The following is a 19212-nucleotide window of genomic DNA, read 5'->3' as shown; positions in this document are numbered from 1 at the left end:
TAGCTGGGGAACCCTGAGAGCTGCCAAAACCCCTGACTTTGAGGACAGTTACAGAGTTCAGGCATCTGAAGTGTAGCTGGACGCAGCCTCCTTCAGAGCCCAACCCTGCAACGCTCTGATTTATGTAGCACTCTCTTCTGAAAACCAACAACATCATTTATTTTCATGTTTTTTTAATCTACAGATTTACATATCACTTTTAGGCAGAAATAAAATTTTGCTGCTAATAAATTTGTTTTAGGAAACAGGTCAAATCCATAAATTCTACCTGGCAGAAACTGCAGTCTTAAAAAGATATTTCTTCATCAGGTGCCCACTTGGTGATTGCCACTGCCTTAGGCTTTATGTAAGAACATAAAAACTAAAATCAAGAAAGTCATTAAGCACAAAAGAAAACATTTTTTAGTTCAGAGTTTTCCCCCTCCATTATGTTTTTTTGGCTTAACTTTGCAAGTTTAATTTAGAAACACCCAGATGTGTTCCATAAATACATTGCACTTACCGCTCACTTAGTGACTACATTAATTATCTTATTAGGGCCCAAGTTTTTTCAAATAGTAGATCTTTTGCTAAACCATTTAGAGTACACAGCTGATTCCCCAACTGGCTGCCTCCATCTTGGTGTCCCACATTCGTCTGTTTTGGTTTAGACCCGTACCACGTGTGCACGTGCATGGATTTGAGCAATGGGTCAGTTCCATGACCAGCAATTTGTCATCTCAGAATGACTTATATCAGGCTGTGTACCTAGAGCTTACACCTGGCTTGAAACATCCTTATCAGTGGATAAGGTGAAACAGAGAATGAAAATGTCACTAATTTTTCTCTCTGACAGCAGTCTGGTTGTTGGACACTCTGTCACACTTATCTCTAATTAGAGGCTTCAGGTTGGTGAGCCCTATGTCTCACTTAACACTGCAGACATTTCTGTGATCTTCATCCTTCCAGGTTCTTGGCTGTTTCTCACTGTGCTAATTCAAGTGAATAGAAGCAATGCTGGTGTTAACGGGCAACCCACATTTCGTGAAAAAGAGACAGCATGAAGCCATGCCTGTTGTGATATTGACAGAGCATAGCACTTCCAATCATTGCAGATTCTGAAATGGAATGACTGCATTTGACAAAGTTGACTGAATTTATGAGCTTCCCTCTGTCAGGTTCATTGCACGCTCAGTATCTGTCTCTTTCTATGCTTTGGGATTTTTAGATGAGTTTTTTTGCCACCCAAGACTAGTATTTCTTACCTTTCTATAAAAAAGTATGCCCTTAAAGGCTTCAGGCTGTTAGTGTGTTCTGAGTGCATTGTGCATTTTGGGTATTCTGTAATCAACTGACTCTCATATTTAGCAGGTGGATTTAAGCCTCCAATGAGGTATACAGTTTTTCTTTTTAAAATTGTATTAAATATCTAGTCATGTGTGCCCTCTCCTTCCACGTCATGGGCAGCCCCTTGAGGAAGCCATAGATCCATGTAAGAACTGAGTTTAGGGCAATCTTTCCTTCCTGTTGGCTGTTGGGAAGGTGAGGTGGTAGCCTCCTTTGGATATGCCCAGCTAGAGAATTGAGGCCAAATGCTGAAGTAAAGGAAACCAGCCTGTTTTTACCACATTGCAGGAACATGTCTTTTATTGCAGGCAATGATGAATATTTGAAAAAAAGATGGATTAATCTGCGGGAGCATCAGCTTCTTTTCTCCAGGACTCCTGACTCAGAGTTTGATGTGGAGGGCAGCATGGGAAGTGGGTGGTGCTTGTTCACCTTTAAATAATCTTAGTTCTGAATTCTTGCTTTCAGATTCCCAAGTGAAGAAATTGCCTTTGCCCTCCAGAAGCTCCTCAATAGGAGGCTTTAGATCAGTAGGTCTCAAACTGGCCTGTGTATTGGAATTTCCCAGGGAGCTTGAATACTGATGCCTGGGCCCCACCACACCACAATTCTGATTTAAATGGTCTGGGGTGTGACCTGGGCTTCAGGTAATTCTAATGAGCAGTTGGGTTGAGACACAGTGTTCTAGACCCTTGTAAATGTATTCTTGGTTGCAGATACAGTTGAAACCCATCCCCCATCAATAAATATGTATCTGGCATTTGTTCTGTGTGCATCACAGTGGGCATGGACAAAGACCTTGATTTGACTGGGAAGGGAGGAGGTAAGGAAGGGAATGTGAAGTTGTCCGCAGAGAAGAGAAAAGGAGCAGAGTGCTCTAGCTCACACCTAGAATTATTTTCACAGCCTTCACCGGGTAGGGAAAGATCCTTTCTTTTCATTATAGCTTCTACTTGCAACCTGTTTATACCTGTTGAGCAACTGCCTTGCCCTCCTAAGGGACCACTTGGAAGCTTAGCATTGCCTCTGAAGAGAAAGAGGTGAGAGATCATAAAATGGCACCAAATGGCTGATGTCCCGGATCTTCCTGTTCTAACCGTAGGGAAACATCAGCAGAATGTGGCATGTCACCCAAACAGGGACAGTAGGACATCTTACGCAAAGGTTTGGAGATAGAATCATATACTTACACAGTCTGCAGAGAGCTGGTGCATGTTGGCGGCTCTCCTGGGTCCTGGAAAATCAATGTATAGGCTGTTCTTATGGGGTTTTTTTTTTTTTTTTGGTGTCCTATTTAAAATTGCACTTAGATGACTCACCTCATTTACATGCAATTTGGGGGTGTTACTAAAGTTCACATTACCCTTATTTTATCCTTTTTGATATATGCCCATCTTGGAGCCTGTGAGCACTTACTGAAAGAGCAGTTCGTCTCATTTGAATATGCATTGTCCAGGATGACTTTTGCCTGCACCTGGTGATGCCAGGTTCCATGGATATCCAGTACAATTTCCCAGAAAGCCAAGAAAACTCAGAAGCAGACTCGGAAGGCATATTGCCCGAGAGACAACACTCTCCAGGAGTCAGCCTCTGGAGTTGTTAGCAGTGAGCGACATTGCCCAGGGAGTCTGTGAAGAATGACAGACCGGCTTGAGGGTAAGAGCATGGAATTAGGAGGCAAGAGCTGGGTATGCTGTTTGCGATGCCATCACAGATGTACTGTGGGCACCTTACTTTCCCCACCTGCAGAAGCAGAGATCTGCTCTCTCCATCCCCTTCCTCAGAGCAGTGCTGTTTGAAAACATGAACTTACTTCAGTCATACCCTTGAGGTTGTTGAGTGGGGAAGGAAGAGCATTGCATAGCTAAAAAGAAAAAGGCTGTTTAGTTGTTTACTTGTCTAGCTCATGAACTGATTTCCTTTCTTTCCTGAATATGTGCACATCATGTGCATGTGTTACACAGGCTGACACCTCCCAAGTGGGCTTCAGAAGTCCATTTAAATATCACTTCTTTTGAGAGCCCTCTCCAGCCTTTCTGAAGATGGTCAGGTGCCTACTGCGTGCTTCCTACCACAGCAACCTGCACTTCCCCTAGAGAGCACTTAGCATACTTTGGTGTTGCTGGTATAATTGTCCATCTTCCCTGCCAGGTTGTAAGCTCCGAGAGGGCAGAGAACCCTATCTGTTTTTCTTGCCATTCTACCTCCAGGTCATGAAAAAATAGAGCAATGGAAGGAAAAGAGAAGAAAAAGCAATGCCTGTTTGTGCCATGGTAGCAGTTGGCTCTGCCAAAGGGCCTCTTGTTAGTCCTGCAGTTTCATCATGTTTTCATCATGCTCCTGGAGTCTCACGCGACCAGGGCTCCACAACAGAACAACCTCAGGCCAAGTCAGACCTGTTAGAGTTTACATTCCCACAGAACAGCCATTCTGAAGAGAACATAAAGGAATTTGAAATGTATTTATTTGCAAACTGCATTTTTTTAAAAAAAAATGTTAGAAAGAAAGTGTCAGTACACATTTTATTGGGCAGGTGATCAGCTAGGCCCCAGTCTAGCACTTTCTTCACCATGCCACGTTCCCTCTCTGTTGGGACACTGTGATGCCGTGATGCGGTGATGCAGTGCAAAGCTGTTAGTGTTGGGGTCCTGGATTCAGTCCTGGCTGCTGTTTGCTAGCTGTGTGACCCTGTGTGACATACTAATCCTCTCTAAGCCATGGTTCATCTATAATATGAGGGTATTAATGTTTAGATGCCTGGAAAATAGTACATGTTCATTATCCTCCCTGATCCTTAGTGGAATAGGGACCTACTTTTTGCCTTACTGATCACTAGGGTGACAAATTAACACATTATTTTTAAGTATTTTGCCAAAATACACCATGCTAAAGAGAAGGAAAGGGTTTGTCTTCTATCGCATGAGAGCCCAATACTTACAAGTACCATGTTTCTCAGTGAAGGGCAGGAGGCAGTTTTGGTTGGAGACATGTTCCTTATCTAGGACGGTATAATCCGTTGCAGTATTGGCCGTGTGCTCTCCAGGGCAACAAATTCCAAGGACCACTGTGACAGCAAAAATGACCAAAAAATAAAGCCCCTCTGATTTCTATTTACCTCAAGATAGGGGTGAAGGCATATTGACTCATGAAGCCCAAGAAATCCGAGGGGGAAAACAGCTTTAAGCCAGGACACCTGTCCACAGTTCCCTCTGCCACCAGATAACTGACATCAGAAGGGATGTCACAGCCTTTCCAGATCTCCCGTGGGATCCCTCCTGGGCCTGCTACCTCAAGCAGGGTGCTGATGCTACAGGCTAACATGTCAAATCCTCTGAATTGTGTGGAAAGCTTTGGAAACCGACTCACGTTCAGAGACCATTAGCATGTCTGTCAGTGTTACACACTTGGTGTAGTGTGTCATTGATCTCCAATAAAGAAGGCTGCCATCAATTAATCTGAAATGTAACCTCATCATATCCTTAGCACTGCCTGACAGCCACATGGCCCAGCAAAAACTGCTGAACCACCATCATTCTTTGGCCTTCCTGTGCAAAATTGATGTAAATACCAGGGACAGTGTATCTGGGAAGGGTCACTGGGTGATGTCAAATGGAAAGGATGGTAGCACAAAGAGTAACTCAAAGGGTTAAAGGAGTTTGGGGCTGCCAAAAATGCCAAAATTTTAGAGACTGTGAACACTGCAGCCAAAAAAAGATGGGCTCATCACCACAATATCTGATATAGGAGATTTTAGGTGTTTTCTCATGTATTCAGTACATATTCATTGAACAACTCCTATATTAAGGCATTCAACAAATATTTATTGAGCACTTACTATGTGCTAGGCATGTCCTAGGTGCTATGGACTTGGCAGTGAACAAAAAAACCTCTGTGTCGTGGGCTCATATGCTAATGGCAGGAATATGCCAGAGAGTGTGTGTAGGACTGAGAACAAAGAGAAGACTAGAACACTCCTTGCTGTCAAGTAACTTATAGTCTTGGAATGATGTAATACATTTCATTGCTGTTTGTATTTTAAATGGTGTTAATGTTTTGTAGGAAAACTTTCTGCATTAAGAAAAAAAGATTTTAAGTGATTTATTATATTCTTAAGTGTTTTAATATACTCAGGTATCAAATATCTCCCCCCCCACAAGAAACATGTCCAATTTTATGAATCAAAGAAGAAGTAAAAATCACTTCATACAAACGAGTGCTTCAGCAAATTTTATCAGAAATTATATTTTCTGAACAGTAGATATCATTGAGAAGATAGTTCAGGCCTAGGCTTACACTGAATTCTGGAACTTTCTGGGGAGGTGATGAAACAATGTGATAGTCCAGATGATTGGCTAACCCAGACTCTGACACTCTGAAGGTTCTCTTTTCACCCTTCCGTAGTAGCAGGAGCAATAGAATGAAACTATGGTGTGATTTACCTTAATTAGCATACCAATTTGCCTCACATTTTCAAAAAGTGCTAATAGATGTTAACTCAAAATAGATTAAAATGCCAGACAAATTGCTACTACCTTAAAAAGAGCTATAATAATTTTGAAAATGTAAATTATGGTTATGTAGTCTTTGGAGAAAACTATAAAATCCAATCTTTCTTACATTAAAAAAAAACCTGTGGTACATGCTTTTTTCCCTTTAATCACAGTAATTTCTTCAAATGACATGGCTGCATATTTCTTGAGGAAGATACACTGCATTTTTCAAATCTCTTGTGTCATATAGGAGTTGCCATTGATAGTTTTCAGTGAGAGGAAAAGAGATTGAATACAGAAAACCAGGCATCATGGGGAAATAAAAAAAAAAAAACTTTAATTTTTATATTCCTTTTTTACATTGCATACATTTTGCGAGTTGGAGCAGAGAATGGTTCTTTTCATTCTAGCGAGTGGGGTCGAGCATGACAAAATGTCTGCAGAAATGTGTATGTAGGCGTTACAATTTAAAATGATCTGGACTCTCCTGGTGTCTTACACTAAACTCCTTCTCTAAGGCACCAAAGTACTTAAGTAGCCTATACAAAGAGGTGAGTGTAATTTGTACTTCTGACGGCTAAAATGAACATGACTTTCGGATAAAATTTGTTGCAGTATGTCACCAAGCGACACTAAAAGTAAAAGACAGAACCTTCTCTAGTGGAAGCTCATGTATTTCCCGTGAATAACTTCTACCCAACAAAGTGGAATATTTATGTTTTCCCCATTGCTTTGTTTCTGGAATTTGCAGAGCGCAGTTAGCAAAAGGATTGTTTAGAAGATACATTATATCCACAGAGGATTACTGGTGCCACTTCTCATATAGCCACACAAAACCAAATTAGTGTCTATCCTTGCCGATAGCCTATGAAAGCCAGAGACGTAACACACAATCATTTATATTCTCAACTCTGGTGTACCTTACTACAGATAAATTGAATTTTGATAAATCAACAGGATATATAAAATATATTAGGGGAGCTGGCAAAATAAATTAGCCCTACCATGGAAGTCTTACTAAGGTGAAAATTACCCTCTAATTTATATACTTCATAAATCCCTCTCTTCATGTAATAAGTTTGCTTAAAGTGAATTGCATACCTCTTCTCGGAAAACAGTTACCATATACAGATATTTTCTCTTTTTAAAAACTAACCCTCCAAAATAAATTGCCTGTCAGCACTAGGTACAATACTTTGTATGGGCCTGTGTGTAGATTGGAAAAGATGAACTGTAGAAGACAGTCCCTGTCTTTATGGGGGATTTAAATATTTTCTTCTATCCATTCTTTCCTCATATATTTTCAGGTGCTTGTTCCTTGAATGTTAAGTGGCTTGGACTACGTTTGCTTTCTTTGTAATGCAATACAGATTTTCCGAGGGTTTTCTCGAGCCAAATGACTTCAGCTCCCCCTTAGTGAGACCTGCCTATTTACAGTTTGTTTATGGCAGAACGGAAGAGGGTAACCTAAATGAAGCCTGGGGGTCACCGGTAAAGAAAAGGGAAAATTTCCTGACAGTGAATATTTAAAACCTGGACTGGGTTATTGAGGGAAGTTCTGGAATCTTCTTCTCCAGCGAGCTTTAAGATAGAATAGATTTTTCTTGTACATGAAGTTTTTTTTTTTAAAGGTTATTACTGGCCCTATGATCATTTTATTTTTGAACATTAAAACTAATGTTACCAAGGTTTATATCTGAAATATCTTAAAAGTGGAACAACATTGGGTAACACTATAGAGAACTAGTCTCTTGGAACACATCATTAACTCATGCATTCAATAGCCACTTACTGAATGCTTTCTAGAATAATAAGAGCTACCATTTGGCAACCTGTTTTTTTTTTTTTTTTTAATGTCAATCACAGTGCAAGGCATATTATTACAATTAATACTTATAAACAATCCTATGACATAAGCACTTTTATCTTGTTTTTACAGTTGAGGAAACCAAATCTTAAGTAAAATAATACCAGGTTTCAAACCTGTTTCTGTTTGACTCCAAAGTCTGTAATAACCACAGTTACCTTGCTTGTTCTTTATTTTATGAACAGCTCAATAGCTTTAAAGACAAAAGACAGTCTCTGATTTCCAGAGGCTTTTCTTCAGGTGGGAGAGAGAGGCAACTGGAGAAATGATTGCAATGTAGGGTGAGAGGGCTTAAATAGAAGACAGACCTTGCAGGGTGCTTTCCATGGGTACACAGAGAAGACATACCTAACACAGCCTTGTGGGAGATAGGCCTCCTTAGAGAAGGCTCCCTGAAGGAGGGGATTCTTGAGCTGAACATGAGTTCAGACAGGAGTTCCTTAGGAAATCATTGGTCTTTGTGACTAGTATGTTAGTGTCTGACTTTGCCTTGCCCCTGGGTTTCTCTTTTTATTTGTAGTTAGTTACTGTTCCTCATTCATTCATTAATATCTATGCCTGCCTTATGGATACAAAAATGATTATAAATTTTGTGTATCTTAAATTAGAGCAGGAAAGACAAATCATCACGCATGAAAAGGACTGGTCAGTGCGGGGGAGAGAGATGCTGATGAAGAGTGAGCTAATTAAATCAGGTGGACACGGGAAAGTGTGTAGGCAACTCTTGACTGGAGGGGGGATGGGAAGATAGAGAGGGAAGATGGCAAAATTGGCACGAAACGGGAGACTGTAAGGGCTGACTCAATGGGGGAGAGCAAGTGGGAGAAGGGAGTAAGATTTATGTAAACCTACATGTGACAGACTGATTGGAATGGTAAATGTTCACTTGAAGCTTAATAAAAATTAAAAAAAAAAAAATTAGAGCAGGAGAAATGGCCATCAAACAAAGCAATTATAATCTAACTTAAAAATACCATCATAAATACTATGAAGGAAACATACTGGAAGAGTGAACAACCTGTAAGCCTTGCTTGATTTGGGGAGAGGGGCAGAGATGGGGCAGTGATCAAAGTTCCTGGCAGGAATAACATTAAAAGGTAAGAACTCAGGAATGAGTAGGGTATCATTATGGGGAACTGGATTGAGAAGTATTCCAGGCAAAGAGAACAGGATGTGCAAAGACCTGAGGCTAGAAGGAACTTGGGCAACCTGATAAGCTGAAATTTGGCCAGCTGGCTGCATAGTACCAAATACGTGCTAGAGAGAGAGGCAGGGCCAGGCCACACACGGTCTCCTAAGTGTATTGTTACAAGCTGCCTCAACTCAAACAAGACTTAGAGCATAAATTTAAATTTGAAAAATTAAAAATCGTGTAGTTTAAAATCATCTTAAGACCATTACTTCATATTCTCAACTCTGATTTGTTTAACAGTTCTTTTGTATTCAAGATTATTTTCTTCTAGCCTTTGAAAGCAACATTTTATACATCATGTATAGATCAGGAAAAGAATCAGCTGCATGGCCTCCTTAAATTTAGAATAAAAGTTTATTTAGTCACAAACCAGTCTTGGATAGAAAAATGTTCTGACAAAAATTAAGTATTGTCAACACAATGTTGAAGTATCAGCTCTCAATAAAACAAGAAAGATGAATACACAGCATAGTTTTCCAGATCACCCAGAAGACACCAAGTCATTCAGAAAAGTGCAGACAACTGAACTTTGTGGCTGTCATACCTCTAAGCTGGCTTTCAAAGAAAACATCAAGGGTTTCATGTTGTTCTAGGTTTTTTCTGGTGATCCTGATCTTTTTCAGTAATGGACACCAAGAGGGAGCTCAAAAATGTGTATCACAAGTACCTTCCTTCAGACTAACTTACGAGGTATAAATGAAATATTGCTGTATTTGAAAATGCCCAAGTGTTCAATAAAGATTTTAAATAAAGCTACCTAAAAGTTATGGTTCTTAGGTTAATCATTTATTTATCTAAAGGATGAAGAAAGCTGTCTATGTCTGTGATATGAACTGCAATCAGCTTAAAAATAATTGATAAATTAATCCCTCCACAGCACAGCAATTGTAAAGGTGTTAGTTTTAATTAGGGCTGTCTGATTGCCTTGTCTAATCAAGAATCACGGTGGTATCTTTGATGGTTAAGGTCTACTGGGGCCATCGCTGACCTGCCAGCCATGTATGTTTTAATTATTGATTCCTCACATTTCAACCCTTTTCACAAAGGGGCTTGAAGTTTGCAATACCTTAACATTTAAAGGGAAGAAAAATAAACATTTTCCCCAACATTTCTATTTGGAATTCTGTGTATCCTCTCTACCATTCTACAATTTTTGTCCTAAAAATGCTGTCAGTTGATGACAAAGTCAAATGCACATTAGAATGCTATCTTATTGCTTCTATACCTCCCACACACTAAACTTTTCAGTGGACATTGTTAAGATCTTGACAAGTTGCAATTATTCAGCTAATAGAAAACATTCGATTTCTTGATATCACATATTTTAAAAGAAATCACTGTGGGTGAATATGTTGTTGTTGTTAGGTGCCGTTGAGTCAGTTCCTAATCATGGCAACTCTGTGTACAACAGAACAAAACACTGCCCCGTCCTGCACCATCCTCATAATCATTGCTATGCTTGAGCCCATTGTTACAGCCATTGTGTCGATCCATCTCATTGAGGGACTTTCTGTTTTTCACTGACCCTCTACTTTACCAAGCATGAAGCCCTTCTCCAGGGACTCATCCCTCCTGATAACATGTCCAAAGTATCTGAGATGAAGTCTTACCATCCTTGCTTCTGAGGAACATTCTGGCCGTACTTCTTCCAAGACAGATTTGTTCTTCTGGCAGTCCATGGTGTATTCAGTATTTTTTGCCAACTCCATAATTCAGAAGCATCAATTCTTCCTCATTCCTCCTTATTCATTGTCCAGCTTTCACATGCATATGAGGCAGTTGGAAACACCGTGACCTTAGTCAGGCACACCTTAGTCCTTAAAGTGATATCTTTGCTTTTTAACACTTTAAAGAGGTCTTTTGCAGCAGATTTGCCCAATGCAATGCGTCCTTTGATTTCTTTGTTTTCCTTTAGATGAAGATTTACAGAGCAAATTAGCTTTTCATTAAACAATTAATACACATATTGTTTTGTGATATTGATTGCCAACCCCACGACATGTCAACACTCTCTTCTTCTCCACTTTGGGTTCCCCATTACCAGCTTTCCTGTCCCTTCCTGCCTTCTTGTCCTTGCCCATAGGTTGGTGTGCCCATTTAGTCTCATTTTGTTTTATAGGCCTGTCTAATCTTTGCTGAAGGGTAAACCTCAGAAGTGACTTCAGTACTGAGTTAAAAGGGTGTCTAGGGGCCATACCCTCGGGGTTTGAACAGTCTCTGTCAGACCAGTATATCTCATCTTTTTTGTGAGTTAGAATTTTGTTCTACATTTATCTCCAGCTCTGTCCAAGACCTTCTATTGTGATCCCTGTCTGAGCTGTCAGTGGTGGTAGCCAGGCATCATCTACTTGTGCTGGACTCAGTCTGGTAGAGGCTGTGGTAGTTGTGGTGCGTTAGTCCTTTGGACTGATCTTTCCCTTGTGTCTTTGGTCCCTTGCTCCAGACATAGTGGAACCAGTGGAATATCTTAGATGGCCACTCACAAGCTTTTAAGACCCTAGTGCATCATATGATTTCTTCACTGCTGCTTCCATGGGCATTGATTGTGGATCCAAATAAAATGAAATCTTTTAAAGTTCAGAATTTTCTCCAGTTATCATGATGTTGCTGATTGCTTCAGTTGTAGGGATTTTTGTTTTCTTTATGTTTAAGTGTAATCCATACTGAAGGCTGTAGTCTTTGATCTTTATCAGTAAGTGCCTCAAGTCCTCTTCACTTTCAGCAAGCAAGGTTGTGTCATCTGCATATTGCTGATTCTTAATGAGTCTTCCTCCAATCCTGATGCCACGTTCTTCTTCATATAGTCCGGCTTCTTGGATTATTTGCTCAACATACAGATTGAATAAGTATGGTGAAACGATACAACCCTGATACCCACCTTTCTTGACTTTAAACCACGCAGTATCCCCTTGTTCTATTTGAATGACTACCTCTTGGTTTAAGTACAGGTTCCTCATGAGCACAATTAAGTGTTCTAGAACTCCCATTCTTCGCAATGTTATTCATAATCTGTTATGATCTACAGTGTTGAATGCCTTAGCATAGTCAATAAAACACAGGTAAACATCTTTCTGGTATTCTTTGCTTTCAGCCAAGATCCATCTGACATTAGCATGGATATCCCTCATTCCACGTCCTCTTCTGAATTCAGCTTGAATTCCTGGCAGTTCCCTGTCAATGGACTGCTACAACTGCTTTTGAATGACCTTCAGCAAAATTTTACTTGTGTGTGATATTAATGATAACCCCCAAAAAATATCCACTGCCATCAAGTCGATTCCGACTGATATGACCCTATAGGACAGAGTAGAACTGCCCCGTAGAGTTTCCAAGGAGCGCCTGGCCGATTCGAACTGCCAACCTCTTGGTTAACAGCCGTAGCACTTAACCACTATACCACCAGTGTTTTGTTTGATAATTTCCACATTCTGTTGGATCACTTTTCCATGGAATGGGTCCAAAAGAGATCTCTTCTAGATGGTTGGCCAGGTAGCTGTCTTCCAAATAAGAGGAGCAATCACCTCATGAGGATGAATATAGTACTCAGAAATCAGGGAGTTAAGACAAAAAGCAACACTTCTTACAAAACATTTTCTCACACTGCTAAGAAGGTACGAGTCCAGGTCCCTGGTGTCATTGTAAGCAGTCTGCAGCATGCCACCGTGAGCAGCTGAGTGGTCTTGGTGGTATCCATGAATGACAGTGGCTCTTCCTTGGTTACAGGTCAATGAAGTGACAGTGGAACAGCTGGTGCAGCAGTACCCCCACATCACCTTCAGCACTGTCCTGCAGGACTGCAAGAGGACCTTGGAGAGGGCCTACCAGATGGGCTGGACCCCCAACATGTCTGCTGCCTCCTCCTAACACTCCTGCCTACGCATGGGTTGACTCTGATCAGTCAGCAGGGCAGAGAGGAATTGTAGATTAGGGGTGGGTGATCTCTTGGAAAGGTTTTAACTGTCACCTGTCTGCGTGTGTACTCGAGTGTGTATATTTGTGTCTCCTTGGCCTACTGCATAGCATACACACAATTGTTATTTGTTCCCAGGTGAGCAGGTTTGGCTTGGTTTTGTGGGGTTTTTTTCCAAAATTAAAGACTTTAAAAGCCACAGACCTCTTAGTTTAAAGTTTGAAGGCTTATTTCTCTAAAAAAAAAGTTTTTTTAATGTAGAATCAAAAAAATTGATGTATTATTTCGAGCTTCCACTTACTGCTTCTTAGAGATACCCAAAAAAGAAGTCAGCCTTCTTTTCTGAAGTGATAGGATTGTGGATTTCTACTGGTTATGACCAGGCACGGATGTTGCACTAATTAGAAGCCTGGAAACCAGAACTTCTTAGAAATTCCAAGCACACGCACATGCAGACACTCGCAGTCTCTCACGTTCGTGCATGCATGCACCTGCATGCATACACAGACCAGGATGGTTTCTTTCTAGATCGTTTCTTGACAGACAGGCCCTCCTCCAGGCCACTAAGGGAGCATTTTATCCACTGTGTCTGTGCCTGACTCAGTGTTTCCACAGGTGCCCGACTTGCTCTCTGGTGGGTAACTTAGTGACTAGAAAGAATAAAGCCTTTTGTAAATTTTTTGTACGAAGTCAACAATCTAAACTCCCCTGGCCAGCTCACAAAAGTTAATTATGCGTATTCTGCAAATGAATTCTGTTGAGTAATAAACATTTTAGTTGAGTTTTACGTTAACATTGTATTAGCTTTTATTTCACAGATAAAAAAAACTGGTCAGGATATATTTTAATGATATTTGGAGCTAATCTTAGCATTATCCCACACTGAAGCCACCAATGTAATTAATGGTGTGCAGTTAGTAAAAGAAAAAAAAATCTGCAGATCATTTAATTATTTTGTTAATTTTCGTAATTATGAAAGTATATTTTTTAGATTTGGAGGTAGTCACATGAATAGATTAACGAGTGAGATATAAGTAGACAATCCTTCTATTGATTTTGTTTGTCTTGCTTTGCCTTGGGTTTTAGAACAGGTTATTCGGGTATATGCATGTTACCACTTCTTGAATAGTTCTTAGGCGACAACAGAGATCTATTGCTGGCTAACGTATGAGTTAACAAGAAAAAATGGAACACCTGTTCATTAAAATGCTTTTTACACTTGTCAGAAATAAGCATTTCTTTCATTTAATTAAAGATTGCCGGCTTTTGGTGGAGACAGTACCTGTCAGTAAATGAATATATGTTTTGATTTCACTCATCTTTACAATTAATTCATAGTAGGGACTCAGGCTCCAATAACCTTTCCTGTGTCTGCATTTATAATAAGACAGCAGGGAGCATTTTTAAGATAAAGAGTGATTATCTTTCACAGTAGAGCTGGAAACAAAACGCTGACTTGTGAACTTGCTATTTGTTATTTGGTCTTTAACAGTTAAACTGAGGTTGGAACTTCATTTTCTGTAAGTCCCAATATTGCTAAAATGATACTAGCTATGAGAAACAAAAGATAGATTTACATTTGAATGTTATTCACTTATTTATAATGACTTCTTTTTTGTAAACAACTGTTTCTTTTGATTATGTCAACATGTTTCTGATGTGGCATTTTTTGTTTTTAATTCAAATCAGTTAGGAAAATCTAGTCAGTAAGTATCAAGGGTATTTTTGCCATAACTGTGTTATTAATTTAATTTGAAGGGAATAAAATTTGTGTAAGAAAAAAGCTCTTCTCCATTAATAACCTGTGTTTCTTCTTGGACATTGAACTGTATTGTTTTCATATTCACCTCCCCACCACTGAAAAATATCTTATTTCCCAATATTTTAACTGGTTTTTAATCCAAAACTAATTTATAAGACAGTATGTATAGTACTAGTAGCTTGAGTGAATAAGCAAAAGTTTAATTTTTATATATGTCACACTATATTTTAAATAGTTAAAAAAAAAAGAAAGAAAGACAAAAGATGGGAGCACCATCTCTGATACAGATGGTGCCATTTCAGTTCAAAGTTGTAATAATCTTTGGAGTGTTACAGTTTGGTTGTCAAATGGTTTCGGAAGTGCATAATTGATTTTTTTAAATGTTGCGTTGTCTGAATCTAAAGTATAGCACTATAACATGCTTTAGCTTGGGGGGTTGGGTGGGGGGACTTGCACTTATTCTTTAAAAATGTTGACTAATCCAGAAAGCCTGATGCATCCTAACCTAGAAAACTGCTTTGGTACATTTGTAGAAATCTGTAGAAATACATATCCAGCCTCAAAGCATTAATCTCAACAAAACAACCAGAAAAGCATCGCCCTGAGTGATCCTGTGATGGGTGTGGAATGTGTTCTCATTAGATGCTTCGAAATGAGGCTTAAAATAACTTTTCTGGGCAATATAGAGTTTCTTTTTTTTGCTTAGGATGTCATAAATACATGTGAACACACATAATGCAGGGCTTTTCATCCTCTCCAAAATGTCAACAGTATTTTCAGAATAAAGACTATGAAATATATTGCTGTAGTGGAAAATTCTGGTCCTTTGTCTTTAATGTCTTTTTGAGTGGATAAAAAAAATTCACCCGGTTTGTAGTTTCTATATTTCCGTGAATCTTTTGACCTTGCAATGGGTTGCAATAAAAGAGATACAAAACACTGTGTCTTTCGTTTTATTTTAGAGACAATAAACAGCCTCCCTGATGGTGGCTGAGTGTGATGCATGCAGTGGTCGGCGTCCGTGTGTGTTTCACTGCATACTTTATGTAGGTTTGATGAACCCAAAATAGTAAACAAGAGTGGATTCAGGAGGCTCTCATTTGGCTAGTGATTTTTGAGGTAAAATTAAAACCTCAAGGGTTTTTGTGGCAAGTATGCAGAGGGTTTTAAAGTGTATTGTTTAAAATCCCGTTCCCTAAACAATCACTCATTCACTTAGCCATTTATTGAATTATTCAAAAATAAATAAATAAAACATTTATTCAGTAACAACTATGTGACAGGCACTGGGGATTTAAAGATAAATGAAATGTATTCCCACTTTCAAGCTGCTCAGAGCCTATCAAGGAGATATCCCTGAAGACTAGCAATGACAGTGGAGTGTGGTAGATATGATAACGGGCATGACTACAGGGCACACATAGGAGAGCAGCTTTGGGAAGGGAGAGCTTCACAGAGGAGCTTTTACCTGGGGTTAAAGGAGTAGTAGCAATTTACCAAGAGGAAGGGAGGACAACCTGGAAAATGGGGGAAAAAAGTATGTGCAAAGGCATGAGGGAATGAGACAGGGCCCTTGACGTAACGAAGTCTGATAAGAGGCTAGCCCTGGTGGCACAGTGATCAAGTGTCGGCTGCTAACTGAAAGCTCGGTGGTCCAAACCCACCAGCCACTCTGCGGGGAAAAGGATGTTCCTGTAAACATTACAGCCTTGGAAATCCTATGAAGCAGTTCTACTCTGTTCTACTGTCCTAGTGACCTACGGTGTCACTAGGAGTTGGAATCAATTCGACTGCATAGAACAGAAACAACAACATGTGTAGGAACAGGGGAGTCGGGGGGAGACGTTCGGGGGGCGGGGAAACAAGGGCTAATTGTAGAGAACTTCTCATGCCCTGCTAAAGAGTTTGGACTTGTAGGAAAGATCAGATCTGCTAGAAAAGTTTTGCTCTAAATTCTTTCAACAAGTACAAATGTAAAGTTTAAATGCGTGACTTTCACTTCTGGCCATATTATGGTGGGTTGGAGATCTTGAAAGATTTTCTGCTATGTGACATCTAAAACTTCATTAAAACATTAAAAAAAAAAAAAAGTTTAATTGACTGAAGGTGCCTACAAGGAAGCAAAGGAAATATGCTGCAGCCAGGAACAAAGTAGGAACTATGGCCCCTGGGCCAAATATGACCAGCTGAATATTTCTATAAAAAAAAGTTTTAACACAACCGTTTGTTTAGGTATTGTCTATGACGGCTTTGGAGCACTGGTGATACAATGGTTAAGAGATCTCCCGCTAACCAAAAGGTCGGCAGTTCAAATCCATCAGCCACTCCTTGGAAACCCTATAGAGCAGTTTTACTGTTTCATAGGGTCACTATGAGTCAGAATCCACTCAATGGCAATGGGTTTATGGCTGCTTCTTTGCTACAATACAAGAGTTCAGTAGTTGAGATAAAGATCACATGGCCAACAAAGACTTTCTGGTCCTTTACAGAAGTTTGCCAACCTCTGGTCTAGAGGAGTGGCTCTCAAAGTGTGGTCCTCAGACCAATAGCATCAGCATCACCTGGGAACTTGTCAGTAATACAAATTCTTGGACCCCACCCCAGATCTACTGAATCGGAAACCTGAGGGCTAAGGCCCGGCTATCTGGGTTTTACCAAATCCTCCAAGTGACTTTGTTGCATGCTAAATTTTTATATCAAGAGAGATAGTCTTGACATTGCCAGAATATTGTAGGCTACGTTTGATCCCCATCACCTAGAATTTCCATAATAAAGGAAGAATGCATAGAAAACTTTGATCTAGTAAATAACGGGGAGTTAATCAGAGTTCACACCTCACATAAAGCTGGGACCCCTGAAAGCTTACACACTTTTTAAGATGGTGAACTAAAGACAAACAAGCAAAAAAAAGCTGAAGAAGCAGACAGCAAGGGAAATCTTCAGCCTTGATTATTCATGAATTTTTTATTAAGGCTCCTGTGAAAATGAATAGCTACTAGCTAACAATCACATGGGTTTAGCACCTGAACCTACACTATTTGCATAGTTTCTATTGCTGGTAATTGTATTTTTAAAAGGATTCATGTCAGTAGTGCTCAATACCTGACAGAAGCAAACAAAAATCATCCCTAGAGGGAGGTACCCTCACTCTAGTCCTCAAAAGAAACTCCACAGATAGAGTCTCAACAAATACAATCTAAAATCACAGAGAACAAAAGGAAGTAATTCAGCATTAGTGCAAGTCAGCAGAAGCAACAAATAATAGACCCACATTCTCAAAGTCTTCAATATTAAATTTTGAGAAACATAAAATAAATTTGGTTTGTATATCTAAAGATATGAAAGTTATTTAAAACATATTAGAAGAATCTTAAAAAATGAACAGGTAAATTTTAAAAAGAACTAAATAGAATTTTTAGAAATGAAAGCCATAATCATTGAAATTCAAAAAGGGTGATTAAGTAGCACAGGAGATGCAGCTAAAGGAAGAATCCATAAACTGAAAGGTATATCTGAACAAAGTAAAAAGATCATTTTTTTTTTTAAATAGAATTTTTTCTAATGTACAGATAATTTCCGTATGGAAGACTTAGAGGTTAAAACACATGGGGTGTATAGTAGAAGGCTTTCTAACATATCTAATTAATCTTGTAGAAGAAATAAAAAGAATAAGGGAAAGGCTAAGTTTAAAGAGATAGTGCAGTTTCTATTTGTGGAAAAGAATGCAAAAATGTTTTAGGAGAGAATATAAGAGGCTCAGTATTGGATGATTTGATGAGTTAATTTTGAGATGTCCACTAAATATCCAAATAACTATGTTGAGTTCAGCGTTGGATATAGGAGTTAATTTCAGAGGAGAGGTATAGGGATAGCATGTAGATAGCACATAGATGGCGTTCTAAGCCATGAGCCTGGATCAGATTATCAAGGGATTAGTTTGGATAGAAAGAGAAGACATCCAAGGACTGTGACTTTGGGCACTCTAACATTTGGAATTCACTGGAATGAAGCAAGCTCATCAAAGAAAACTGAAAATAAATAACCAGAGAAGTAGAAAGAAAACCAGGAGTGCTCTGTCCTAGAATCAAGTGAGGAAAGTCTCTTGAGGGGAGAGTGTGCTCAAACACTCATATGCTGGTAAGTAATATGAGGGTCAGAATTGGCCTTTGGATTTAGCAACATGGAAATCATCTTTGATAAGAGTGAATCTGAAGAAGTGGTGAGGGCAAAAAACTGATTGAAGTGGGTCAAATACCATGAAGCAAGTATCTAACCTTGATGTCAAAATCACACAATAATAGTTTGAAAAGTGAAATTTATATGCCAGTGTCACTCATGGACACAATACAAAAATCCTTTAAACAAAATTTTAGCAAACAAAATGCCCTAGTTGAGTCTAACACATTAATATATTAAAGAAAAATATGTATGATTTTCTCCACAGAGACAATAAAAGCATTCAAGAAAATTCAATATTCATTCATGATAAAAAATGCTTAGCAAACTAAGGTAAAAAGAAACATCCTTACCATGATATAAGAATCCTTCCCAAAACTAGGGAAAAATATCCTTTTACGTTAGAACATAATAAACATCCTCTCAGGACACTAGACAAGTATGTTTACCATTATTACAACTTCTGTTTAACCACCACAACAAAAAATT

The 19212-nt window shown here is 39.2% G+C and overlaps 1 protein-coding gene across 2 annotated transcripts in view; it reads left to right on the top strand.

Moving 5' to 3' along the window:
* The window catches only part of FBXL17 (F-box and leucine rich repeat protein 17), a 595501-nt gene extending 580030 nt beyond the window's left edge, over positions 1–15471 (top strand). For both annotated transcript variants that reach the window (XM_049857839.1, XM_049857830.1), the window contains one exon: positions 12599–15471. In XM_049857839.1, coding sequence (XP_049713796.1) covers positions 12599–12739 — 141 coding nt within the window. In that variant the 3' untranslated portion in view covers positions 12740–15471. The remainder of the gene's footprint in view (positions 1–12598) is intronic.
* Positions 15472–19212: the final 3741 nt, after the last annotated feature.

The sequence above is a fragment of the Elephas maximus genome, chromosome 2 (assembly GCF_024166365.1).
Source record: "Elephas maximus indicus isolate mEleMax1 chromosome 2, mEleMax1 primary haplotype, whole genome shotgun sequence".
NCBI classification, from domain to species: domain Eukaryota; kingdom Metazoa; phylum Chordata; class Mammalia; order Proboscidea; family Elephantidae; genus Elephas; species Elephas maximus.
This window is presented reverse-complemented; position numbering and strand designations above follow the sequence as displayed.